A 27,679-nucleotide genomic window follows, 5' to 3' on the forward strand; every position below is an offset into this window, starting at 1 on the left:
ATCGCTGCATTCTTGAAGGCTGTGACACAATGTTTAGTCAGCTGGTCCAACTTTTAGTTTAAGGTGACAACTGCCTTAGATAAGATGATTACTCTCCGAGCTAGGGTTTTGTCTAAATCCAGAGATTGTTTTAATAGGTGTAGGAGAGGTTTAGCTTTAAAGGCTTAGGGGTAATAGTGATGTTGAAAGGTGTACAGGGATCACTGGATGACTGTTCCCTAGCACACAAACAGTAGAAGTCATTCTCATCCAGTCCATAAGTAGTATTTTACAGTCTACAGAGAACTCCATTATCCATGCTGAGATCAGCAGTTTCCATCAAGATCTGATGTCCTTCATTAGTAACTGAATAACAGTTATTACCGAGCATCATCTACATAGGTCAGTGTTTTACCTAAACCGTGTAAAACACGTTTTCAGATCAACCGTATCAAGGGACTTTCACAAAAATGTTATGATTTACTTTGAAGGTGAAAACAGTGCATTAACAGAATATAAAAGGTGGTTGTTTACTGTACCTGTCAGTGAAGCTGGGCTGTGTGTCACTCATTGGGCTTCCGGTTCTAGATTTGCAGCAAATTATATCCTATTAACATTTTCCAGAGTGTGATGAGGCGATTTCCTGGAGCGTCTTTCTCTGGCATTCGTCTGGAGTAGGCAGGGATTTTGAGAACGATGCTGGGAATCAGTTCACTGTGAGGTTGCTGCAAGGCACCTCCAAACACCAGATGAGCCTAAGCTACAACCAGGACTTCTTGTTAAAATTAAATGACAGCAAAAAATCTACAGTGCAGATCATAAAAATCAATCGGGGCCTTGGTCGAATTAGCAGTCCTACCCCGTAATAAACAATATTTTGGCAACAATAATAAATATACTGGTGCAGCTGACACAAGTTGTCGTGTATGTACGAACTCCTCGTGTGTCTCCTTTGCATTCACATCCCAGTTTTCCGCCGATATGATGTATGTAAACAATGCGTATCCCAACGTTCCTGACACCTTGGCCCTGCGATGTAGTTCGTCTGCCAACACCCAGCTCGGCCGAATGGCCTCGGTGTCTAAATGATCGGTGAAGATGCTGGAAATTCCTCCAGTCCCATTAGGTATTCCCTGCTCCAAGAAATGCCTGTCTGTGGCTGTGGGGACGACTCTCCCGTGACCAGGAGAATCGCTCAATGCCGAGTTTAAACGACCCGTGTTAGAAATTAGCAAAACAACTGCAGCTAACGTCAAACCGCTTTGATTAAAAAAGAAACGAACTGAGTTAAATGGTCATTTAAAAAAAAGCACATAGGTTTCCCCCCCAAAAAATCCTTTCTCACTGCAAACTGGCAGTCGTTGAATCTCACCAGCTACCAGCTAACAAAACAGATGAGCTCTTTCAGCAAAAAACTTTGCTTCGTGGGCTCTTGTTTCGAGTGCAAACTAAGCAAACTCCCGTTCACAACAATGAGCCGGCCAACGAGCGAAACATACATACACAAAAACCTCGTGTATTTTCACTGGCTTGCGATACGTCTTCGCGTTATGTCCTTCAAAAAGACTCCTTGAGGAAACAAAATGCAGCGGAGCCCGTTAGCACAGCACAGCGTCTCTTGACTCCATGTTCCAAAAGAAATCGTCAATTCTCGACAGAATTCCCGTGGATGGAAAGCAGGCTAGCTATGTGGCCGCCAGCTAACGGGAAAGAAAGTAACCACCGCTCCCGTGTAAACAACGACAAAAAAGCGTCGAGGGGCTTGAAACTTGTAGCGAACATTAAACGTTATTTTTTCCCAACGTACAACGCTGTTTGTTCGAGAGAATAACTTGAGGAAAGGTACCAAAAAAAATCCCACTTTCTGCCGCTAGCAACGCCCTAGCTAGCAGTTGGGAGAGACTAACCACTTCCTGCCGCCGGGGAGAATTTATTTCAGCATAATATCAGGGACCACTACTGAAAAACGAGTAACAACGACAGCAAGCACTACTACTACTACTGGTAACAGTAATACTAAACATGTATAATTTATTCGTGTATGATGCAACTATAGTAGGCTGTGAATATAACAAGCAGCGCCTCAATGGCGTGTGCAGCTGGCAGGGATATTAAATAATGGCCACTGGGCCAAAAAATTGTTATAATTTGATCATTTTTAAATGTATAGACACGAATATCTTCATGTTAGTCAGTCTCCTTCTCAATAGTGCTTCAAGTAACTGTGTGTGCCGTAAAAGTCAAATATGGATGCAAAAGGCACTCATGAAACTGACACAATAAATTATTCATGCATTTCATGGAAAGTGTTGAACCTTCCAGTCCAAGAGTCATTTATACGACTCCAGTTTTTGTGCATGTGATATTACTGGAAGCAAAACCAACCATCAAATGAAAATGATAAAAAAAAAACTTCATCTGTCCCATTAAGGTTGTGGTGAGTCATATTTATCAATGCAAAGTACATCATTTTATCTTTCTTAATAAACAAATTCCCGTCTGGCTTGTACTCTAACCTTTTTCTCACACAACTACCTTGCTTAAATACACAACTACTGCGCTACTGTGTGATTGCTGTGCTGACCATTGCAGTCACACATCACTGCATTTCTGGCACCCTACATTATACTGTAAATACGACAATAAATAAGGCACATTGTATATTACACACAGCATGACACACACCTATCTCCACTTTGCATTGGTAAAGACTGAAAACTGGTCCAAAACGACCGAATTTATGCTAAAATGAGAAAAACCAAAAAGTTACACATGGACTTAATGTAACTTAATGTAAGTTGCTGATGCTTTGTGTTTAAAATAAAAAGTGCTTTTCTTCCCTTTTCATTGCTATTTTAGAATTGCAGAAAGACCACATCTTTCCTCTCTCATCATTCATAAATAATTGATATGACACCATCATGTGGACAGCTTAGGTAACTTCACTCTCAGTCGACTAATTCATCTCGAGTTTCGCTAGGCTTGACTAGAACACAGTTGATGTTTCAGTTTAGTTGTAAATTTGCTGTTTAGTGAATGCAAACAACATGTCAAGTTTATTTTATTTCACTTTACACAGGGATTACAAAGGTGAACGATGAAACCCCGACCCAAAATGGCTCTTGTGACGCCGCCTCCTGTGTTGAATGAGTTTACAGTACATGAGAAAGGATAAAAACACATTAGGAAGGTACATTCAGATAACTAAGGCACACACTAGTTAGGTTTGTACTTTCTTGTATGTATTGGTGATGCACACAGAGACTTCTCTCAGTGCCAGTCAGGTGAACAGACATAGGAAACAAACAGATGGCATGTTTTTAACCTATTGCGACAAAAACATATTCTCACAATTAAGACAAGAATGCACATAAAAATCTGGGCTCAGTCATTATAGTCCCTTAATATAAAAACTTCCTGTCTTCATCCCAGTAGCACATTTTTTATTAAGGCAAACATTGTATAACATGTTTATTTCAAAATGGTTTATTTAAAAAAAAAAGACCTTTTGAAAGACTTGCACAATGTACAGATAGCTCAGAATGAATTTAATCAAAGCTTGGACAATTTCTGACAAGATCTCTGTGAGACTGAAACATTCAACAAACAGCTTATTAAATTAAATTAGCTGGGAGCTATCAGTGCAGAGCACAGATCTTGTCTAAATGATTACTCACGCGCGACCACCCTCACACATCTGGTACAATAAAGTTGACAAGGGTTACCATTTCAGAAAACATGAGAATGTATTTATAGTTTACAATTTACACTAAAAAGAACACATTTAGAATTTAATAGACTCAATAAAACTGTAACATAGAGCTTTAAAGGAGGGATGCAAAATAAATAGAAATTTGATTAAACACATCAAACACACGTCAATCTTTCTGATATTACTTAATTTCCCTGAGTACCAATCCTAGTCTGTTGACATCACTAAAAGTGTTTCACAAGGACTACAACATTACATGTAAACTTTTTCTTTTCTAGTAGGGAACTTCCTTTTGGAGCCACACTGCCACACATGACTAGGTCACAGTTAACGGCAACTTTTCTTCCCACAGGTTTTCTTTGTGTGTTTATACAACATGCTTTGGTTTTCAGTGATATAAACTGCGTCAGTGCTGTTTGCACCTTTTATGCATGTTCAGCTCCAAAATCCACAAACCTTACAAAAAGAAGCCTTAGCATTTTTTTAATTTAAAAATCCCTTTTTCTAAAATCACACTTCAACATGGAGAAAGTTGCTTTCCATGTACTTTCCATCAAGTGTCCAAAGCGAAGAGCAGAGAAATGACATAAATGGATTCCCTTCTGATGCCGATCACTCCTTCTTCCCTTCATGACCATTAGCTGCTAAAAGCTCTTGGCGGTCTCTCTGGTGTTTGTGCCAGCTTTTGCTCTTCCGGATGGCAAATCGAACAATGTCTACCATAAAGACCCAGGAAAGGGCGTACATGGCCACTCCGCCACACTTGATAAAGAATCTTGGCCTGGGGGAGATCAGCTCACAGTACAGCATTGTGCCTCCCACGAAGATTCGCATCACCACAAACAGCAGCACAAACAGGACGTCCACAACGTCCCCCAGCAGAGTCCCGTAACGTCCAGTCTGCTTGAGGAACCAGCGCGCCTGCAAGAGAGGGTTGGTGATTTCACTGCCAAAGAGCACCGCGCACGACTCGATGCCAGACTCCCCCAACCAAAGGGTCAACAGGATTCCCAGGATGCTCAAGGTGTGGTGGGCCAGCATAACTGGTCCCTCTGTACGGAAGTACACACACCAGGCCATGTCAAAAATAAAATAGCCCAGACTCAGGACCATGGCACTTATCTGCAGAGGGGTGTTCTTTGTACCTGGCATCCACAGACAAAAAAAGACCGGCTTTAGTTAGCTTCTTATAGAAACAGATAAAACAAGTTATTACTGTGAAATGAGCACATAGTTGTTTATATTGGCGTGTAACAAAAACAGCTCTTGAGAACTTTTTGTCTTTGTGTCTAAAGATTTTTCAGCACCTTACAAAAAGTTTCCACTGGTAGTTAGAGCTCAACTGTGCTAACTAGTTTAGATGCCTCATGTCTGCATCAATTTTCAAAGAAAAAGCAGCAGATGTTACAGTGAAAACTAATAGATGAACCTAAACAGTAATGTCACATTAATGCATAAGAGGATATAATATTAAGTCTGTGAGCTGCTTAAAATCTATGCTGTGTCTCTGCATCCTTGCTGTCTTTTTAGGTTTTAATGTGCACACAAAATCTTGACAAGCTGCATCCCCTACCTGGATAAGTAAAAGGCCAAGGTCCATCTACATAGCCTATGTACGCTGTGATGCAGACTGCCAGGATCCCGTGCACCAGCGTGACGAGTCGACAGTTCCATTCGTAGCTCCTGGATCCGTTAACGTTACACAGGACAAAGTAGAAAGACACCCAGCAGGATAGGCACAGGAGAGCACAAACGACAAGCACAGCCATCTTCCCCTCTGAAGGTAAGTCAAACAAAGAAAAGCAGCAAATTACAGCTAAACAAACTTCTCAGCAGTCATCAAGCCAACTCTGACTCACATTACATGGCGAGAGAAAAATGCAAGGAGGAACTTCTTGCTCTGTAATATCACTTACAGAAGAAAAAGAAAGAATCACCGTCCAGAGATTTGAACTGTGCACTCTTTGTGAGGGAGCAACAATTAGCCTTTGCTTGAACTATAATAGTACTATAGTAGGCCGGCTGAGGGTCTGGTGGGGTGAGGGGGACGTCTCTTCTTCTGCTGTGACGTTTGTACTAGGAGGTGAGACCATGCAGACAGATGAGCCCACCCTCAGTGAACTGGAACAAGATGTACACTTGATTCTTAAAGATTGAAGCTAGTTTCAAAACTGGCAGAGAGGTTACTGGGTGCTGGGTCTCAGACAGTTCCCGAGAGGGACAAAGGCTCTTTCTCCCTTATTATTTGACATCTGCACTAATAAGCAAACAAAAAATGTCCCGTTGCTATCTTCGTTGTTATGCTTGTGATGTCCACATGCCAGCCAAATAAACTAAAAGATATTCAGTTACTACAACACACATATAAGAGCAATAAATTACTATATTTAAGAGGCGGGACACTGAACCGTTTCAGATTTTCTGCTTGAAAATGAATATGTTAATAAATTAATTCATCTGTTTATGGACTCCGCTGCAAATCATTTTACAGATTCACTTGTACTATGGATAAAAAGGATGCACCTAAGGATGATATGAAGACTAGGCTTGAATTTATAGTCTTAGAAAACCTGCATGTTCATCTGAAAACGCACAATAAAGTAGGGAGAAAAAAATCACGAGCAAACAAAGGAAACATCTGAGATCTGAATATGCAATGACAAAATTATGTAATGACATAAAATAAAACTAGTAAGTCTTGAACGATTCCACATTTCTCTATATTTATCTTCCAAGAAGCCAGACTTTCTGGTTTTGAGTGATCGTTCTCCATGCTTTATAAAGGGTTTTGAAAGTTTTTCAGTCCAGTCCTTTGACCTGACCATTTTCTTGGGAATGTTTTTTTTTTTAATTCAAGGATAAAAAGGGACCTAACTCCAGGAATAAACAAGTATTATGCCTACATAATAGAAAATCCATTTTAAATTGTGCCTTGTGCACTCTGTTAGTAGCAGACAGTCACAAAACTGTTCTCTTTTTTGAATCTATAAAAAAAAATGCCACAGATAATACACTTTAACGTGCATAAAATAGTATTTTTGCACCAATACAGTTATTCCAAAAACAACTAGAGGATGGAAAGATGGCATATCTTAGTACAGCATGCAGTGTGTCATTAAAAGATCTGAGGAACCTGGACAAGAGGAGAACAAAAGCAGAAGTGGCAGGCCGAAAAAAAAAACTATCTGTAATACATGAACAATATTTGAAAGTCGTGTCCTTAAGAAATAAGAAAAAAATCCAGCAAGGATGTGACACAAGTCCTAAGAGATGCGTCTGGCCCAGACAATTCATCAGTTGATCCATCTACTTTTCACTGGAGACTCATCAGAAATGGTCTCAGTGGAAGGGTGGCTGTCAAGAAGCCATTCTTAATCAACAGATAACAATGTAAAAATTGTAAATTGTAAAAATTGATGGAATTATAAACACAGAGAAGTACACTCAGATTTTAATCCTCCATGCAGCCCAATGTGGAAAGCATCTGATTTGCAGCTGCTTTGTTTTTCAGCATGACAATGATCCCAAACACTGCCAATGCAGTAAAGACATACCTGGATAGAAAAAACACATATTGGAACACTATCATTCATGGATTGGCCTCCCCAGAGCCCGGACCTCAACATTACTGAAGCAGTGTGAGATCATCTTGACAGAGAACAGAACAAAAGTCATCCAACATCCAAAAAAGACTACTTAAACTTTTAAAAAAATGAAAAGAAAGCTTACCTAAGAGAGTTCAGGCAAAGCTAAGGAATAACGATTGTTGCCAAATATTGACTTTCAGGCGCTTTAGAATTGTACAAAGTCTGTTTTTGCCTTATTACACTGCATTCCCATGAATGTTTGCACATGTTTCAATATATGCTCATTTTACTAGCAAAATATAAAGAAATGAGTGGTGACTCAAGACTTCTGTAGAGTACACACAAGAAAACACCAGGTAACTGAACAACTACCTTTATGTTTATTATTTGTTTTTCTTCATTACAGCATGCCCTGCTGCAGGCTTTCCTAGGATAAGGGTGAGACACCTGAGCTATGTTTACTCTTATAATGGATGCAGATTTGAGCTGTTTTAAGGTAAAAACTAATAGCGTAATAATTGTGTTCCCACGCAAACCAATGAAAGGACGGGAACTGGCAACCCGAGCCCACGAACAAATGAAGAAATTTCTTCATTTGCTCGTGGGCCAGTTTATTGATGGTGACAGCAAAAGCAGCTGTTGCTAACAATGTGAAAGGGCAGCAGCAGAGCAGGGCCATAGCTCATCCCTTAGCCGAGGGGATGCTATCATAACAGGCTAACTCTGCACTGGTACTATTAGATGGATCAGGGAGCAAGCTAACCGCTAGCAAGCTAACAAAGCCTTGTTTTATGGGGTTACAACACGTTTATAAATGCGGTGAAATATAATTACCTTGACGGTTCACATGTGGCTGTCTCTCTGTTTACATCCTGGCTGTTTTGCGTCCTCTGAAGCAAATATATGCTCGTAGAAGACCGAGGCAGGTTTGTTTGGATACACACTTTGCTGTCCTTTAACTGAACGGCACCGGGTAGCAGCAACAGCAGCCTCCTTCAGCATCCTTTGTATCCCATTACAAGTAGCTGCATTTGCATGCTCTGCTCCTATTAACTTGCTAGCACTACAAAGTGTATTGCATCCTGCTTATATTATCTCGTGCAATACCATAATTAGAGATTAAAGTAGATTTATGCAATATTTTGTAGGAAAAGCATGCTTTCATCCTTGATGTAGCGATGGCAGGCTCTTTTTCTTTCGGAACAGGGGCGACACCGTGTGGGAAATGGTGGAAATTACAACCTTGATCGAAAGACTGGCATAACACACCCGAGTGCAAAACAGGACAATTTATTGGAGCACCCAGAAGCAGATGACTATGCAAAGAATCTAAACTGTATATCTCTTAATTCCCATACACCGATTCCTTTGCCCCCCCCCCCCCCAAACACACACACACACACACACACACACACACACACACACACACACACACACACACACACACACCTCCTTATACCCCATATAAGGCTTAATAAAATTACTCCAATATACCACAAATAACTTCCAAGCTGTCCATGCAGTGCAAAGAAGGACTTTATTAAAACAATTTATGTAAAACAGCTCTTAAAAATTGTACTTAACCAAATTGCTTCATTTTTTTCCCTTACGGCAGCTTTTTTAATTACAACATATTAAAAACTCTTTCATAGAAAAAAAATATGTTTAACAATGTAATCTACAATTACATAGCAAAAACATCAGTAAAATGTTAAGGCACTTGATCACCAGAGAAGGCCACAAATAGGTGTGTTTCACTCATTTGGTTCTTCAGTTAGCAGGACATACCAGCACACTAAAAACTCTTTTTTCCTCTTTTTTCTCCCTTTTTTTTTTTTTTTGCGTTATGGCAGTAAAAAGGCTGAAGTTATTGAGGAAAAGCAGTCTTTTCTTTAACCTAGTACTATAAAGAACAGACAGACAAGTTAAATTTGGTCCCACAAATTTAAGAAGTGCTCCTTGAATTACACGTAAATTATCGGGGGCAGATATGAGATGTATAAATTATAGCAGGCAAAGCCGGAAACCAAGAACCAGAATTCTGGCAGCGCGCATAAAAGTCTAAAAATGCTGGTTAACCAGAAGATGGCAGTGTGGATCATTAAAGCGCCTGTTGCTTGAATGGATCCTCACATTGGGGAGGAAAAACAAAACAAAAAAAAACACCACCATACCGAAGAGCTTGTGTCCAGAAACTGAAACTTTAAACGGCTCCTTTCACAGCATTTCTTTGACTTTGGTTTGACACTTTTTAAACAGACTGAGAGGGGTGCGAGTTGTGGGCAGGAGGTGTCCCCATGGGTAATGACAGGGCAACTCGGGATAAATCTTCACTATTAAATAGGATAATATGCCTGTTTTTCTACACCGTCTATACAAGAATGAAAACAGGCAGTATATAAGCAAAACAGGATATGGATGAGAAACAACAGCCAAGAGGTTAACCTGAAATATGTTCGAATACTTTGTGTTACTGAGGCTCTGTGGTTTAAGATGAACTTCAGAAACTAACTTAAACTTAATGCCTACAGGGAAGCAAACAGATGAGGTTATTATATTAAAAAGATTTTTTTTTAATGATAGTCTTCCATAATTTCACTTTGCAACCAAAATAAATAAAGATAGCATTGGAGAGGTTTTGTTTTTTCTTTGTAAGCATGCTTACATGGTAAAAAACAGCATTTAGCTGGTAATAAACTGTTTTCACAGAACTTTATAAGACAGATAATTCCAACATTCAAATTTTCCTTCACCAGGATGGAAGAATTTGTTTGTCTACCTCCTTTTGACTGAGAGTGGAACAGTGTTGTTCCTCTGCCGGTGTATGACTGTCCATCTTTTGTGCATACCATAGCTTGTTTGAGAGGTTTTGTTTAATTTGCCCCACTCACTTTCCCCAAAAAGGCACAAAAGTGACAGCTTCTTGGCAAAAAAAAAAAAAAAAATTATATATCTCTCGTTAAGACTGACAGCAAGAGGTCATTTTTCCCCAGAAACATTAGTGAAAAATTAGTGACTTTGCTGCATCTCCCTTAAAAGCTTTTGGTCTCATCTGGAACCTGAATTTATTTCTACTTCAACGTGAATGTCTGGATGTCGGCACTCCCCACCTGACACAGCTTCACTTCACATGATATAAACCAAGGTCCAGTGTTGCTGTGGTTAGCATGGGTGGAGAAGCATTGGCTGGGCTGGCAAAAAAGAAAAAGAAGTCTTCTCGTTTCTTAAACATCCACAACAAAACTCTAGGTCTCCTCGTCCCAGAGGCAGAGCTGTTTTTGGGGAACATAGTACGTGAAATGGTATCCTTTGCTGCAGCTCTTGATGCCACACTTGTAGGTGGAGCCCTTGCCTGTTGCGTCCCGGCTGCGGCAGTACTTCAGCAGACACGGGTACCACTCCAGCCGCAGGGTGTACGTGCAGAGACATGGCTGCCACAAGTCTTTAGTAGCATGACAGGCCTGAAAGCTGGGTAGCTCTGTTGCTTGGGGCAGAACCTCAAATATGGAGCCGTCCACTCCTGTAAAACAAACAGATATTGAAGCATGTGGCAGTTAAAAACAAAAAGCAAGCAGTCGCGCGTCTGCGCCGATCGCTCCCTTTTCTGATTCCGCTCAATTAAATGCGGCTGTGATCTAGAGAGCGCAAACAAAGTGGCATAAAACAGGCGAGATGCTGCAGTGAAAGGGCAGCTTTGTTATGCTAAGGAGACGCTACGATAGGTCCCTGTGCAGATAACGGCGCAGAGCGCTCGGTGAACCGTGACCATCAACATTGTTTTCTTAATAACAAAGCTGTCAGCTGACAATAGTGCTGTCGTATGAATTCTCCTCAGCTCGAATCATTTGGATTTCGCTGCTATAAAGAATCTGCATCTCGCTGCAAACTGCTTTTTTGAAAACAAATGGTTAAATAATGGGCTGAACCTCTCCGATAAACAAAATTAATCTGCATGCACACACATGCCGTTTCACCCTATTTCATAGTGTGCAAGAAGGCAGTTTGGAGAGCAAAGAGCAAAGAGCGAAAGAGGAGAGGAACCTAGATAACATGCACAGTCACACAGTCTTATCATTGAAACCCCACAAGATAATACTTGAAGTCATATCACTAGAATTAAGTGGAAAGAGGTGTCTTGAAGAGAGAAACAGGGAAGATAGTGTTGAGGAGATTAGGAGAATCAGTTCAGAGACGTATGCAGAATTAGAGAGACAATCAGGAGAGGAGAAAGAAAAGGGGGGTGGGTACAAAAACACCAGCAGAGTTTATGTGAGGTTCAATAATAAACAAAAATCAGATGGCCGCTGACCTTTTTCCAGCCAGTATTTCACATCTGCCTCACTGGTGTAGATGGCCTCGCGAGCCTCGCTACACATGTTGTGGATGTGGGCGCTGAGGTGCCAGGCCCGACTTAGATTGACCGCTGCGCTCATAGTCAGCTGCTCCAGGCCTCTCCGCTCCTCTGCCAAACGAATGGCCTGGGGATTTTTCTGGGAAAGACGTAATATCCTCAGATTCTCCACAGTATATAATCAGCTGAAAAATCTCCATAGCACAATCTCCACCGTGTCATACCTGCCTGAGACGGGCCATGGACTCGCTGGGGATGATCTCATTGCGGTTGAGGCGGGACACGAAGCACAGGGCTTGGTACTGGTTCTGCCCTCGTTCCAGCTCGCCCAGGATCAGCGCTCGGAATATTTTCACATCCTGAAAAAGCCAAAGGGATGAGAAATGAAAAAGCTGAACAGATGACTCCCGGAAAGTATCGGGAATAGTAGTCGAGGCAAGGTTATGATAAGTTGTTGTTTATATGAGGAGAATCATCCAAATTAGAACACATACTGTTTCCATTACGGTACTTAAAGCAGTTCAATGATGTCCAAACAGCTGTCTACTCAAAGAAACAAAGGGTTTATATTCACCTCACCCATAAAGGCTCACATGACAGCTTGTTGATACTTTTTGTCTGCAGACCTGTGCAATGAGGCTCCTATAATACTGTAGTATTCTGCTGTGTCAAATTAAACCTTTCCAGCCTGTTTCTTGTCAGACCTACTAGAATTTCTCACATGCCAGAAATGTCAGACTCAATTTAGCATGCTGTTTAAAGTAGAACTGTACTACTAGCAAAATGTCAATAGTGAGAATTTTCACTCACACACACACTCACACACACGTTGGCAAATGTGCGAGCGATCTGGCACCAAACCAAAAGGCCATAAAGAGTTTGGTGAGGGGCAAGGCAAAGCATGATGGGAAGCTTCGAGAGTTTGGAGAGCAGAGCAGTAGACCTGTCCTCCTATTCATTAGAACCCCACTCCAAACCCCCTCCTCCTTGGCTTCAGCTCCAACACAGACACACACAGTCCTAAATACCCCTCCTCCGCTTTTCACACACCCGTCTGAAGCAAACAGGCAGCTGAGGAGTAACAGTTTGAAGGCTTTCACTCCCTGAGCAGGAGGAACTCTGGAATAGATAAACAGCTCCGAGATAACCCCACTGAGTTCTTCCACTTCCTGTATGGAGAAGAGTACACCCTGGCAAGAAGGCAATGCATTCTGCCTCACAAGTGTTTACGCTCTGCAGTCCTTTACAGACTGCTTGGATCTTCACTCCAACAGCCACTTTTGTCTGTGAAAAGAGACACTGGCAAGGGTACAATAGCAGCACGGGTATTACACAAGGCAATCCTGTTTGACCCCTGGAAAGAAAATTACTAAGCAAATATTGATTATATAGCTTTATGAGCTGTTCACATGGTACTCAGAGGAACACAGAAATGAGCCAGTGGAAATTATATGCCTCAGCTTTTTCCTGCAGACACAAAACAATAAGATAATGTCAAAGAGCGGAGGAAGAGATATCACAGCGAAAAGAGTGAGTACAATGCCTACAGCGAGAAGGACAAGAGGGCCATTTGCCCCAGAGTGCAGGAGTAAGCAGAGGCCATGACTTCAAGACCTCCCATGCTGCAGACACATAGTGCTACGCTGGGACACCGGGTGGGGAGAAGAGAGGGAGGGAGGGACAGAAAGAAGAGGAAGGTATTCGTGTCAGCCACATGGATTTGCCCCAGGGCTCTCTGGGTAATTACAGAGCAGCATGGCAGTTCCACTAGCTCTGCTTCTCTGGAAGCGACTCAACAGCAAAGCGAAGACACTGATCCCCTCCTGTTGTGTCATTATGTCTCGTGATTAATGATTGTCTAATTTCTACTCTGCGTCTAGGCCAAAAGGGCAAAGGTAGTTTAACAGTGCTTACTGTGGCAACGATTTTTATTGATGCAATTTTGTATCAAAATGACATCATCTGCACACCATGGAAAGTCTTACGGGCACAGTTTGACAGTCATGGTGTTGAAAAATTGGGAGCACAGATTGGGAGCTGTGGCAAGTCGACAGGGTGAAATATTACAGGGGGTACTAAGGGTAACATCCATTCCCATTGTTATGTCTCATTATGGCAAAGTAAACAAACAATAATGATGAAATACCAAAAGGTATGTGTTTTACTGCCTAGTTTTATTGTTTTGGCTAAGTTTTTGGACTTACATTACCTAATTAGGAAGCAAACAGGCAGCGATCAGGTTCCAGAAAACAATTTCCCCAGAAGCAGCTTCTGGCTACACGTAGCTAGAATTAGCATCGGATCAGTTTTGACCTAAGACATGTCAAGCTGTGCAGAGCAAATGAGAAGGTCAGGATGGCAGGAAAATCCCCTTAATTATAGAAAAAAAACAAAAAAAACAAAACATACAAACCCCCCCCCAAAAAACAACCCTCCTCCTGGAGATTAAATGCTTCACTTCTGAAGAGCTCCTGAAATGATTTGAAGCCATGCCAAGGACAGAGCAAAGCTGCACAACAAACATAAAGCACGCTCATGATGTATTACTGGGGTAGCGCAGACTATTCTAGGATGTGGCAGCATTATGCTTCAGGTAAACTCCAAAAAAAATGGCTGCACCAGATGTGAGAGCAGAGTTTGTGTGCACCACACCCACCATTCAAACTACAGAAAATTACTCTAGTTCTGGCATTTTGCCAGTAGACTACCTGGCTGGTGGTACTTAAGAGTTTACAGTAGTCTATAGATTTCCATTTATCCGTGTTACACAATTTGAGTTAAAATATAGAAATTAAAACCCTGAAGATCAGAAGTTGAATATAAAACCATACCTGCAAATATTAACCAAAGAGATACTTTCACCTGCATACCTGCTTTAGAACTTTTTCATTGCACAAAGAACCGCTCCAGCTGGTCTGTGGATTCAAACCGGACACTTTCTTGCTATGACCTGGACGATGCTAACCATTGCCCCTCATAAATATATATTTGTCTTAGCATTTTAGTGTTTAGAGGATATAACTTGTCCATAAGTGTATAACGGCTGGCCCTCCCTCAACCTAGTTCTACTGGAGGTTTCTTCCTGTTAGAAGAGTTTTTCCTCCCCACTGTCACCAAAGTGCTTGCTAATTGGGAGCCATCTGATTGTTGGGGTTTTCTGCTTTATTCTACATATTTGTAGCAACTTTACCTTACAATTTAAAGCGCCTCGAGGTGACTGTTGTTGTGATTTGCTGCTATATGAAAAACTGAACTGCACTGAATTGAACTTTTACAGTTTCTGGATGGTGATATTTCTTTTATCTTTATCTTCTGACAGGCCAAGATGTTTTGTAGTCTTCATATTCAGCTGGCAGCATTGGTATATTTTGTGCGCAGTCATGTAGTGAGAGTAGTTAAAATTTAATTACGACCTTTGAATGACAACACCAAACCAGTGCTGAGGACATGTCAGCTCAGGTCACGCTCGAGTAAAATTTCACTGACATTCTGACAGCAAACAGAGTAAAATAGTTATATCATCTTTGCTGCCCGCCAGAAAAAACCACCACCGTTTGGGATGTGTGCAGATGCACTCCAAAGCGTGATAAAGAAAACACAATAAAGGAGTGAAACATGAAGTGATTAAAGTAAGGTTTACACCTGTTGTTATGATGACAGGCAATATCACTAGGAGAGAGTGCGCACTCGTCTTACTGATCAAACAACAGCTATCTCTTTTTACAATCTCCCAAGCGGGAAGGTGTTTTTAAAGTCGCCGAATTATGCAAACAGAGGACTGACAGAAGATCAAACAAATATGAGACGGGGAGGAAAGGCGCTTCTGTGGTCACAGTATGGGGTAATCCCTTCCTGTTGTAACAAAACCTGCTTCATTCGTGTGATGGATTATAGAGAAAGATTTCGTCAGTTCCTGATAAAATACACCACACTGCCAAAAAGTAGACACAATAATTGCCTGGGATGCATATGGCAAGAAAAACAGTAATGCTGGAATCGAGTAGACTTGCTAGAGCTTGAAAGCACCCCTTAATTTCAAAATACTCCCTAAAGAGGAGGTGCCCACATTTGGAAAATGAGTCACCCCCCTTAAAGAGTGTTTACACCTAGAAAAAAAAAATTAGAGTAATAACTTGCTGACCAACATTACAGAAAATAACCACCTTCGGACATTACGAATTAAAAAGGCAACCTTATTCCCATCTTTAAAAAGACTGGCGATACCATAATCAAAGGGCAGCGTATCCTTGAGTTTTTTTTACTCTAGCAGAGCAGCGTAAATGTCAGGGTGGCTATAAATAATCCACACAAGTGCAAATTCCTTAACATTGCTCGCTTACACATAGGACTTAGTCCATTTGCAGACAAACTACCACTGGCCAACAGCCAAACAAGTCTGTATTCATGCAACATGACTGGTGGGTCAAACGAAGACCTGTTAATCAGGAGAGAGGGTAGGGGCTCGTTTCATTGGTGGTTACCTTTGGTGGGTCAGATTATTTAAGAGGTGCACAAAAGCCCATTCAGACACTCAAAGGGTGCCATTTACAGTGAACATTCTCAGACACTGTAACCCAGCAAGACAAACTCCGTCTCCTTGCAGAGTATATACCTGGTTTACAGGCTGTTAAAATAGGAGCCCAGCAATGAAAAGCAGTCCAAACGCTCATGGGAACATTGCACCTGCACTTGCAAGAGATATATGTATCTCAGTTTGAGTGCCATTCTGGCTGAACCGATTCACACTCGATGCAAGGATGGATATTCACGCACAAGTGCACCCACACACACGCACACAAACAGTACAGCAGTATGTGTTCCCTGTGCAGGGGGTTCTTCCTGTTTTCAAATCCCCCCTAAGACCCTGTCTGTTGATAAGGCTGATGGCTGGCTGTGGAGGACTGCTGGTAAGCCACGCTATGATGAGTCATTTGGGATCAGTGTGGGTCTGTGTGGATATTTGCCTGACATAGGACCAAAAAGTTTATGTAATACTTTAAAAAAATGAACAAATAAGATTAAAGTCAAGCTTGTATACTATCAAAAGTAAAAAAAAAAAAAAAAGGGCAATGTAATCGTTACATAAAATTCAGCACCGTGCAGCCTTCCAGTTTATTCGCTTGTCTCGAGTGATGAAACCTTGTGTTTACTTTTAAAATCCCGAACCTACGTAAATGGCTCCGACTGCCTTTTGAAAACACGTATGGATTTTAAATGTTTGGTGACGGGACAGGGTATTTGCTTTAGTGTGTGAGGGAAGCCATTCAAAGCAGCAGCAAAAAAAAAAAAGCACAGGTTTTTGGCAGGGATTAAAGATCATTTTTGGGAGACAGAGGGAAAGACGCACACAGACAAAAGGAACGGGAGAAAAGCCACTGAGCTAAGACATGCTTTGAGCTGAAGTTAATTACAGACGCCCCAAAGGCAGGAATGTGGAGCCACATTTAGGTCTGGTCACACCTGGCTGTCCAAAGAGCTAACCAATTAGTAAACACTGGCAATGAATGGACAATCAAAACACTGGAAGCCATGAAAAGAAAGGTTTTCCTGTTGGCTATTCTCCTGACAAGAATGCAAAAGGAGCTTACCTTTCCCAGTGCATGAGGGGTTAATGTTTAGGTGTTACACATGAGCACAAAAATACAACCGAAATTCTTTTTAAAAAGACTAACTCTGCACAGCCCACAACATCATTTTATTCATTCATGCAGAATCTGGATACAATTAAGTAGACACACAAACAGTTTATGGGGGACTCTGCATCCAGGAAATGAGAAAGAGGCAAGCAGTGAGTGCTAACAGGGAAGGAAATGAGGCAGATAGATGAGGCATAAACAATAGAGATGGCCACAGTCCCATTCAGCCTCCAACTGTTGTTGCACATCTTTCATATCCGGTTTCAGGAACCACAAAAATAATGGTATTATTCAAACTATACATATTGATAATAGGTTTTATGTAACAACATATCCTTTATGAGCCTTTTTCTTAAAAAACAGAATCTGTTTTATGACAGGAAAGGTGACACGACAGATTGTTGACAAGGAAAAGGGTGTTGTAATGCCTTCCCAGGTGTGGACCCCTATGACTTAACTGCCTGAACTATCACTGACCTAAAAATAAAATAAATAAGTCCGAAGTTTGCGAAGTGGCGCTACCCAAACGGACACAGCCATGAATTTGACAAAAAGAATATTTCAGGAGACAGAAAGATCTGGCACGCTTCAATTCTTTGTCAGTGTCATTGCCAATCTTCTTCATCTTAAACCATCTGTAGTTAGACAAAAATTACAACTATGTACACTGCAAGCCACAACTGCCGTCTTCATGTCCGTCAAAGGCTGCTACCACAGCACCGTGCGGTCCCTGTCCTGATCAGTAAGAATTTTTTTAAAAAAGCTAGATGATAGTCATCTCTCTGCTCTGGTCTCTCCCTGGAAGCAGAGACTGTGAAAATGGGAAGCTCTTTATCAGCAGTATTAAATGTGAACATCTGGCCTTCTGGCGAGAGGAGGAGGGGAAAAGGATAAAGACACCAACAGGCGCAAAGGGGCCACCAGAGGCCAAAGGGGGATCATGAGGAGACCCGAATGGCAACAACAAGACCACAGAAGAAGCTTGTTTTGGTGTTTTGTTTTTGATTTTTAGGGGGGGGAAAAAAAGCAGGGAAAATTATGGCCATGGGTAAACAAACAAACAAAAAGTTCACTTTTAAATACTTTAAAGTTAGCTGAACTCTTCCTCCAGCACAGAGTAACCTTACAAGATCTTAATGTACTAAAACGAAAAGTAAGCGTTCAAGAATGCCACCTCAAAGATTTAAGACAAGAAAGCAGAACTAGGCAGTAACTTCTCTGAACAGAGTCATTTTCCCACGCAAAAAACATACAAAAGGAAAGCAGAGTAGGAGGCGAGGTCTTCAAAGTTCATCCCTTGAGTAAACAATTTGCCACATGGATTTCTGTGACTCACAGATTGCTCACAGTCACCGTTTGGAGTGTGAAAACCTGTGTGCCTTATAACGTACTGAACGTACCTGAAGCAACAACAACACTTCCTGGAACAGGTGACACTCACCCATAAAAAGGACTTTACAAGTTTGTACAAGTGACAAAGAGGGATGGTGTTTCAAGGTTGAGTAAGAGGCAAGGTGTGGCAGTCAAAAGTAAAGAAAAAAAAAAGGTTGCTACGGTACTGTACTAATGTGAAGTACCTGTAACATGGGAAAAAAACACAACAGCCAGTTGTGACTCTTGGCAAACCTCTGCGTTTTACACTAACAAGAAAAAGAACAAAGTGGACTGTCATCGGCCTCCCACGCAGGAAAAAAAAGAAAAGAAAAAGAGTTTGTCTGACAGATAATGCAGTTAAACAATTCTAATGGCGCATACAGCATACGAAGGCTCGAAGAGAACTCTGAATGAGCACCTGCCTAACTGGGTCACACTCTGCAACCCAATGGGAGGGCACACAGAAAAGCTAACCAACCTAACTCCCCACCCTCAACTTTCCTTCTGTGTCTGACACAGCACATGAGGGTGTGTGGAAAAAAAAAAAAAACTCCAATCCATTCTTACGGCAAGCTTATTTCTGGGCGTGTGCATAAAGCCTCTGTGCTTTGAAGACCATCACAATGAGCTGAGCTGACGGTAACGCAGGCCTCCGCAGTGAAAGCCGATCCAGTTTGCAAGGTTCAGGGAGAAAAAAAAGAAAACGGACACCGACGTGCTCATCAGTGCCATCATTCACAAGATCCTGACCCAGTTAACGGGATGGTGTAAGGTGCAGATGATCATCCCCATCGAAAAACTCTGAACCTCAAATATAGTTGGTGATTTTTTTGGATCAGCAGTTTCTTTGTTCTCCCACACCCCTATTTTCAAAATTGTTCCAATAACTGAGGTTTTGGTAAGAACAGCAAACTCCTAAAGCTTTGTCACCCAAAGTAGTAAAAACGCTAGCGTGAGCGGAAGCCTTTCAAATTTCCTTCTAACTGATGGTATCAGCTGTTTATTCCTACTATCTCAAACTATGCAGTTCTAGTTTTAAAGTGCAGAAAGAAAAAAAAGATCCTCTGAGCTTTAACGACCATATTAGGTGGCTAAAGGGGTGACAGGAGACTGTCTGCATTTTGTTTCAGATGCTTTTAAATCACTTTTGACTTTTCTTGCTGGTTAGGATTAGGCATTAAAAAAAACAAACCCATAGTTAAGAGAACAAGAGGGATTGCGGTTGGGTTTAAACATGCCACCTGACATTGCACTTAAAGGGCAAAGGAATCCTTTACAAGCATTCACATGCAGTCACTTAAGAGTGACAAACTTGCTACATTATTTAAAGCACACCTTAGATGTATCAAAGGACACCTAGTTATTTGACATCATGGAAATGACAGCAATGCACTTGCTACTGGCCGCCTAACATTAAATTGTAACTGCAGTGCGCCCCACGGTGTACTTCTAATAAGAGTCCCAAGCCCTGATAAGCGTGGAGGTTTGCGTCAAGAAGGAATCGAATCAAACATCTAGGAATAAAAGAAGACCTAAAAAGTCTATAAATCGAAATAGGCCCCGAAATTTAAAACCCTGAAATCGTATCCAGATAATAAAAAGGCTTTACAGTTGCAGGCCAAGGTGCCTGTAACTATAGATGTACGATGACGTGCACCACTGCATCCCAGATCCCCGTGAAGTCATTCACATTCCTGCATTGATGGACAGAAAAGACAAGACACACAAACACCAAATCTGGAAAGACCCAAAACAAGCCCTGAAAGATGAGGGTCATTTCCCTCGCATTGACCTTAAGACAACGGTTTATGTTAAGCTCAGGGTACTAGCCTGTGTTGAACCATAAATTGCAGAATTTAATGGGGTGGAAAGGGGGGGGATACCAAATTGGCAGCTACCTTCTCTATTCAGAGTGACATCTGTGCTGAGATTTGTCTCACAGTGGGGGAAAAAAAAAAAAAAAAAAAAATCTGCAGATCGACGTGAAACATTTCATCAGGATATTTCTGAGCTGCAGACAGATTGCTGCAATTTTACATAATTTAGAGTCGATTCAGCTGTAAATACTTCATGGAGACCCCAGACGGGAATGAAAAGCTCCATTACTGCACGCTGAAAAAAGAAAAAAGAAAAGAAAAGAAAAAAAAGAGTGTAACCTTCAAATGCAATTACAGAATAAGTGGCAGATAATCAACTCCATCCAACCCCATAACGCCTGTGCTTCATAAAAAAAGCAAACCGCACTATCATAAATCTGTTGCTTTGAAGTGAACAGACAGCGGTGTCCACATGTTGAGATTCAGTCAACATGACACAGAGGTGTCATGAGCAAGCTAAAACCACCTTTTCATCTTTTCCATATGCTTACAGACCATCAGAGAACCTTCCTGAAATCGCTGCACGGCTCATACACTGTGATTCATTGCTTGGATAAGGTTGACTAAACTTCCCTCTCACATTCAGCAGACCACTTCACCAGTGTCTAATGGCTATAACATCTACCATCACATTTTGCCACGTATTCACAAAGCAGCAAATAGTAATGAGGCTGCTGTCCCGTGACTACATTTCAGTTCTTTTTTTAAATCTCAGTGAACGAGACTTGCTCTTCAAAATGTGACATTATCTATCGAGCCATCCATATTTTTTGTGTCTCATCATTAGAACTCAGTGTTTAACATCCCTCTTAAAACACTCCGCTTCCCACAGGCGCTCGTCTGAACTATATATTCATGGCAGCTGGAAGTGACAGCTCATCCAACTTTCCATAAATCTTGGGAGATACTGCACAAGACTTGAATGAAAACCACATGCAGAAGAAACAAGGCGGGGGCAGGAGACAAGGGGGGGGGGGTGAGACAGAAAGAGGGGAGAGGTAGGGGGGAGCAGCAAGAGGCTGACCTACAACTGTACAGATAAATCAGGCAGCGGAAAAGTAAAGCGATCTAAGAGGTTCAAATAAACCAAACCATATGTGCAGATGTGATGTGCGCTGGAGTGTGTGCATGCGTGACGGGGTACAGCAACCCTGCACGGTCAGGAAAAGGGCTCCCTGCTCTCAGATCACTGTACGTCTCTTTCTGTGGGTGTCACCAGCGATTGAGGGGTGACGGCCTCTTCTCTTTCAACTCTAAATTAGCTGTTTTGGTTAGTGAACCAGACGTGCAGATCAAAAAGGTCAGACATGCCCACTTAATCCTGGTAAATCTCCCCCTTCACATCTCGCCAGCCTGTCAGCTTATGTGACAGCAACCATCACAGACACATGCCTTTGCTCTGTGCACCCCCCCCCCCCCACCACACACGCCCCTCTTATGCAAAGCAGTTGTTTTTTTATTTTGCAAGATTGACAATTTCACGAGTCTCCGGATAGCCATTGACAAAAGCAAAACAGTGTCATCTTTCCAAAATGTTACAACTGGTTGGCGTTGGACACTTGAGCTGTTTGTCTATATTTTAGAAGAATGCTAAATATGGCCACTTATGATCAGCTCTGAACGGGACCCTTGAGCTGCAGGGGTTTCGAAGGCCATTAGGGTCTTGGGGGCGTCACATCTAAGGAGCAGCAGCTGTCTTGACCTCGGTGAAACTCAGCTGTGATGGAAAGGGATGAATGAAACTTTATACTTCAGCTTAAATATGGGCTACAGTAACTGCTCAGATTTTTCCCCTTTATTTTAAAAAAAAAAAGGCTTTAGGTGTGATTTTGTTTAAGATTCAGATCTGTGACCCTGAATTAAAATTTAACAAAGTAGCTTGAACCAAGAAGCCATTGTTACGGATTTCAACACCTAAGGGATACACAGATTTGGGGAGAATTGGGGGTTCTGATTATGTGAACGGTGCAGATCCTTGATCAGATTTTTGGGGGGTTGTAGGGGTGGATGGGTGTATTATACCAAAGTAAGGGGGTGGAGGGGCACAGCAGTAGTGCCTTTTAGTTAGATTTGGACTGACTTTAAGGATTAGTGACAAGACACAATTTCTTATTTTTAAGTGGGGACTTCCTATAGTGACTTCCAGGACCACCGAGGGAGTGTTATGAGTCTGCAGGTATAAAATGGGAAGCATGAAATTAAGTTCTTTGTTAATTAGTTCTGATTCTGGAGGGGAAATTGCAGTTATTCAATAACCTAAAATTCAAATGAGCCAGGGGGAAGTATCCGCCTCATGTTCAGCGGTAAGCAGGACAACCTCTTACCCGTTTGAAGTCCACCACAAAAGTGATGAGCGTCCCATCTCCCTGCTTGAACTCGAGTGATATCGAGTCTTTCTCGCTGTCCGCCTCCAAAACCTCCTCGGTCACCAGTCCGTCAGAGAGCCGGACTCGGACCCGCAGCTCCGCAGCGAGTCCCACAGCCACGAGCAGCACAAGGGCGCAGAAACGAGTCAGTATCCGACCTGGAGCCGCGGAGATGCAACTCGCAAACATCCCCGAAGACGCAAAACCGTACCCGAGAGAGCAAAAAATCGAGGCGAAATCCAGAGGTCTCCGCTCATATCCCAGCTGTGTTCTTCTCTTGTGCCGTGTTGTCTCGTCAAGTCTTTTCCCTCATGATCAAAGTTTGGTGGGTCACTCTTTCATGCGGTCCCCCCGCCGTGCGTCAGTACTTTCCACAATTACGGGCACATTCATAGGAATCAGGCGACAAACACACGTCCTCACTGCAATCTCTCCCTTTCACTTCTGGGACCAGTTCCCTTCCATTGAAAATGTGTCGCTCCGGTGTTGTTGATAAGATCATGCGCACTTCAGCTCCCTCCCGCACCACAGTCAAGAGTCCGATGATTGCACGCTGCTTCTCACTCTGCTTTGTGTTGATGTTCACGTCTTCTCTCTCTCTCTCTCTCTCTCTCTTTTCTTACCTCCTTCTGACTCTCACTCAGTCCCGTCACTTCCTATCCGTCGGTATCCCGCTGCTCGCCTGGCCTCCAAACTTTCTGCGGCGTGTGAGTGAAATAGCGCACTGATGGTAGTAAACTCTTAAAGCCATACCACCCTCAGAAAAGTCTGCCCATCCCCCTAAAGGCCTCATGTGATCCTCCTGCACTCCACAGCAAATGGGCTAATAATACCCCCCTCCTCCACCCCAGCAATTAGAAAAAAAAAGGTGTTTGTAGGGGGATTTGTAAATCACAGCTCCGTGCGTGTTGCTCACGGCATGTAGGGATGATTAAAATGCATGAGCAAACTATACCGTGCAGCTGGCGGTGGTCGTAAAGCAAACAATAACCAAGCAGGTAAAAATGTTGGAAACATAGAAGATATTATCTTAAGTTTAAAAGCCCTGTGATGTGAGTAAATAGGATGCGCGCGGATGTGCTATCTTGTGGAGGTAATATTGGATTAAATGCGCCAAAACAGGGATGTCAAACATAAGGCCAGGGGGCCAAAATCGGTCAGCCAAAGATTTCAAACTGGTCCACTGAGCAGCTTTGGAGACTGTGAAGGAGCATGTAAATTTTTGGTTTTAAACTGTATTTTCACAAGTTTTTGCAGCCTCTCCTACTGATAAAGACTTCCCCTTAATGGCCTCTCCATGGCCATTCATACAGCACCAAAGTAAAAAAGCAGTAGTTTGTGTTTTTCCTTCACTACATTTTTTAAAATCTTCTATAGAAATTTGATTTTTTACAGTCGGTTCACGTAAAAGAAAAAAAAATCAATCAATCAGTCAATAAAGGAAATAAAGGACACTGTGGAGGTAAACAGCAGAGGTGTGGACTCGAGTCACATGACTTGGACTCGAGTCAGACTCGAGTCATTAATTTTATGACTTTAGACTTGACTTGAAAAAATGTTCTAAGACTTGTGACTTGACTTGGACTTTTACACCAATGACTTGGGACTTGAATTGGACTTGAACCGGTTTACTTGAAAAGACTTGATATTTTACCCCAAATATAACATTTAACATGCATATTATATAGAGATTGAAAATGTGACGTCATTCACGGGTAGAACCGCAAAGGATTCTGGGAACTCGTGGCAAGCGGTACTAGCGCACGCAGGCTTTCAATTAAAATCAGTTATACAGCGATAAAAAGAAACACAAAAATGTCAAGAAGCCGTTGTATTATTAACTGCAATAGCCGGTCGCATGACAGCCACGGGAAGCCGACGGGTAAAGAGATCGGTTGTTATCGGATTACGTCGTTGAAGAGAAACTGTTCGAGCCATGTTTCCGAAGTAACAAAGAGGCGACGGATGGCCTGGATTGCAGCCATTCAAAGACCAAATATAACGTCCCAGAACCCTCCAGCTCACAGGTTAGTCTGCTCCAAGCATTTACACGAAGGTCAGTCTGCTGTTGTAGTTAATACGTCATTTTCATAACATAATTGGTGATATAGGTTACAAGCAAGTCTGGCGCTGAACAGAAATTGTCGCGCTATGCTCCTTTGTTTATTGTGCATAAATAGTGAATTGTCCTGACACAATATTGCGTTTCGCTTCTGTTATTATGGTACATTGACAAAAACACATACTTTTATTCACAGGATAAAACAGTTGTTTTGTATCACTAATTGTCCAGTACGATTACAGCATACAGTATTATTGTCACTGCTACATTTCTGTGATGCTACCAGAAATTATTTCCACTGCTAATTAATTACCATTGAGCTCAAAGGTTATATTAATAAACGGTTAACGAATGTGTATTTATGACGACGATTTGTGAGACTGGTAAACTTATGATACGTACGATGGTCTTTCGTTCTACACGGTGCATTTCAAGGTCCTGCACCCATCCGTCGGTAAACTGTACCTGGGCTTGTTGCAGTGACCGGAAGTTACTAAACTTCATGAGTGTGTGCACTCACTCCAAGAAGCGTATAATTATAAATATGCATATAAATATGCTAGGATGAGATAGCTGACTTCATCTAACTAGCAAATGTTTTCCAGGCTACGTTGGTGATGCAGTTTTTTTTTTTAAATGATATTTAAAAAAAAAAAAATCATTTATTTATGTATGATATTTTTGTCATGCGATTTTAAAGCCGGTCCTACAACCGCATCCAAGAATAACATGCAGCTTATCTCAGAACTGTCGGTGAAAATTATTCTTGGAGCTAGGTTTAATTGAGCTGCATTTTAAAGAGGTGCAATTTCACAATTTGTGTATATTTTCTAAGTTCACTATTTTGTCATGTGTTGAGAAAAACACAGATTTAAAAATTACATGGTCTAATATTTACATTTAGCATATAACTGCAACATGCTTTTTTTCGTTTTTTTTTTTTTAAAGACTCGAAAGGACTTGAAATTCAAAATTTCAGACTTGTGACTTTACTTGGACTTTTACACCAGTGACTTGAGACTTGACTCTGACTTGCCTGACATTACTTGAGACTTGACTTGAGACTTGAGGATAAAGACTTGAGACTTACTTGAGACTTGCAAAACAATGACTTGGTCCCACCTCTGGTAAACAGACGACACAGAGCTATTAGTTCTCACTCCTGCTTTATTCTTCTTCTCACATCAACTGAACACATCGCGCCACAAAACACATCAACGCACTTCCTCAACACTGGGTGTGAGTGGAGCCCTAAAGGACATATTCTGTCAGCTGACAGAAATGTTTTCGTTTTACACTCACTGGACCTCGTGCACAATCAGAACTTTTTCTGTCATTTTACACATTTATTTCTTACAATTTATGGCCAAAGAGTCACTCTGACAGACTTCTTTCATTTACTACAGTGTTTCATTATGATGTAGAAAAACTGAGACACGCCATTGAAATTACACTTCTTTTTTTTTTTATTAAAGTATCCTGGGGAGTACATTTGTAGTTAAAGCTGTTTACAGCTAGCTCTGTGATCCACAGTGCAAAATGAGTTTGACATCCCTGCTCTAAAACATCTTTGAAAATTATCCCCAAGAATGAGGAAAACAGATATTTTGTTGTCAGTCTCCAATTTTTATGTAACTTCCGTAGAATATAAATTTTAGTTCTTGCATGAATCCATCGCAATACACAGGATAAGCACTATGGTTATAGTTTTTGCAGCTCACTTTCTTGTTTTTCAGGTGTTTATGCATCCGCCTAATCTCCCTGAGACGTTTGTATTTATGTATTTATGACTCCAGTGGCTCTAGCATCTAAAATAAATCTGGAGATAATCACTGCCTTTGATGACAACATATAGTTGAGTCACAGGTTTCAGTTGCAGGGAAAAAAGACAGTCATTCCTTTATTCTTATTATGTGTTTTTTCATTTTACGATGCCCTCGAGAGAAAGCTTGACAAACCCGAGGTGAGAGCTGACAAACAGATAAAAGTCGCCTATCTGAAGCAAGATCGCAGCTCCACATGAAATGGTAGATTAACACTATGTGTGTGTGTGTGTGTGTGTGTGTGTTGCAGATTTAAGTTTGACAGCCATGCAGTAATTTTCATATCTCCATTGGCTGCTGCACTGCATTCTGGGTGGGCTAGGCCCCGGTTTGGTGACCCCAAACGTGGCAGCACACTAAAGCTGCTGTGACCAAGAGATGGTCGCTCCAGTGAAGAGGAAAACAAACAGAGAAGCCATTAAGCAGAGCAAACATTGTTAGGTTTGCCTGGAGAGACCAAACTGGGCCCTGGGCCCTCACAGAGTCGAGGACGGGAGGTCAGGCAAACACCCCCCTTTGTGATGGAGGTTAGTTCTCGAGTATTCTCCTGCTACATCTTAGTTAGAGCGTCCAAACACATGCTAGCTTAAGCTAATGGAAAGCAATGGGATGTAGGGATTGCCCGACTACACTGTCAGCAAACATGTAAAGCTTCCTCCACCCTTCTTACTTAATAATTAAGAGGAAAAGTAATTCTGGGGTTCTGTTTAAAAATCATGTGCTTGCACGTCATATTTGCACACACATACGCACACGCAGTTGTCCAAAGTACAATAAAGCTTTGAGGTTAAAGCTAGAGCAGAGGCAGATAAACACGACTGTGTACAGAGAGTGTTTATGATTAACCAGCAATTTCGTTGCCCCGTGATAATTCACTGTCACAACGAGCAGTTTACGGTTAATTACATGAGC

At 41.7% G+C, this 27,679-nt stretch overlaps 3 protein-coding genes and 1 long non-coding RNA gene across 9 annotated transcripts in view; 1 reads left to right on the plus strand and 3 right to left on the minus strand.

Moving 5' to 3' along the window:
- The window catches only part of arhgef12a (Rho guanine nucleotide exchange factor (GEF) 12a), a 44,958-nt gene extending 43,054 nt beyond the window's left edge, over positions 1 to 1,904 (minus strand). For 2 of the 5 annotated variants that reach the window (XM_086261537.1, XM_086261536.1), the window contains exon 1: positions 519 to 1,903. In XM_086261537.1, coding sequence (XP_086117663.1) covers positions 519 to 550 — 32 coding nt within the window. In that variant the 5' untranslated portion in view covers positions 551 to 1,903. Of the gene's footprint in view, positions 1 to 518 lie in introns of all 5 variants that reach the window. The other 3 variants (XM_086261535.1, XM_086261534.1, XM_086261533.1) reach the window with 3 other exon arrangements.
- LOC147314535 (uncharacterized) lies at positions 1,303 to 27,284 on the plus strand. Its single transcript, XR_015124686.1, has 3 exons — positions 1,303 to 1,983; positions 5,222 to 5,474; positions 27,018 to 27,284. It is a non-coding gene; the product is annotated as an uncharacterized LOC147314535 (long non-coding RNA).
- Positions 3,035 to 8,471, minus strand: tlcd5a (TLC domain containing 5a). 2 transcript variants are annotated; one of them, XM_086261545.1, is made up of 3 exons: positions 8,113 to 8,471; positions 5,265 to 5,468; positions 3,035 to 4,836 (listed from the first exon to the last, which is right to left on the minus strand). In XM_086261545.1, the coding sequence occupies exons 2-3, from the start codon at positions 5,458 to 5,460 to the stop codon at positions 4,304 to 4,306; spliced, it is 729 nt and encodes a 242-aa protein (XP_086117671.1). In that variant the 5' UTR covers positions 5,461 to 5,468; positions 8,113 to 8,471; the 3' UTR covers positions 3,035 to 4,303. The 2 variants fall into 2 exon arrangements, with proteins under 2 accessions (XP_086117671.1, XP_086117672.1); XM_086261546.1 differs by lacking the exon at positions 8,113 to 8,471 and adding an exon at positions 5,608 to 6,942.
- On the minus strand, positions 8,797 to 23,579 carry oafa (OAF homolog a (Drosophila)). The gene is made up of 4 exons (XM_086261528.1): positions 22,841 to 23,579; positions 11,854 to 11,988; positions 11,588 to 11,768; positions 8,797 to 10,798 (listed from the first exon to the last, which is right to left on the minus strand). The coding sequence occupies exons 1-4, from the start codon at positions 23,069 to 23,071 to the stop codon at positions 10,524 to 10,526; spliced, it is 822 nt and encodes a 273-aa protein (XP_086117654.1). The 5' UTR covers positions 23,072 to 23,579; the 3' UTR covers positions 8,797 to 10,523.
- Positions 27,285 to 27,679: the final 395 nt, after the last annotated feature.

The sequence above is a fragment of the Aulonocara sp. 'chitande type north' Nkhata Bay genome, linkage group LG14 (genome assembly GCF_057382095.1).
Source record: "Aulonocara sp. 'chitande type north' Nkhata Bay isolate Kocher_YH1m ecotype deep benthic linkage group LG14, A_spYH_male_GT1.1, whole genome shotgun sequence".
Lineage (NCBI taxonomy): Eukaryota > Metazoa > Chordata > Actinopteri > Cichliformes > Cichlidae > Aulonocara > Aulonocara sp. 'chitande type north' Nkhata Bay.

Excerpts from the sequence above, each read along its gene's own strand:
- tlcd5a (XM_086261545.1), bottom strand. The coding sequence starts at position 5,460 with ATGGCTGTGCTTGTCGTTTGTGCTCTCCTGTGCCTATCCTGCTGGGTG. Across the intron at positions 4,837-5,264 it reads TTGGCCTTTTACTTATCCAG|GTACAAAGAACACCCCTCTG; the intron begins GTAGGGGATGCA and ends TGTGGATGCCAG.
- oafa (XM_086261528.1), bottom strand. The coding sequence starts at position 23,071 with ATGTTTGCGAGTTGCATCTCCGCGGCTCCAGGTCGGATACTGACTCGT. Across the intron at positions 11,989-22,840 it reads TTGTGGTGGACTTCAAACGG|GATGTGAAAATATTCCGAGC; the intron begins GTAAGAGGTTGT and ends TGGCTTTTTCAG. Across the intron at positions 11,769-11,853 it reads CCATGGCCCGTCTCAGGCAG|AAAAATCCCCAGGCCATTCG; the intron begins GTATGACACGGT and ends CGTCTTTCCCAG.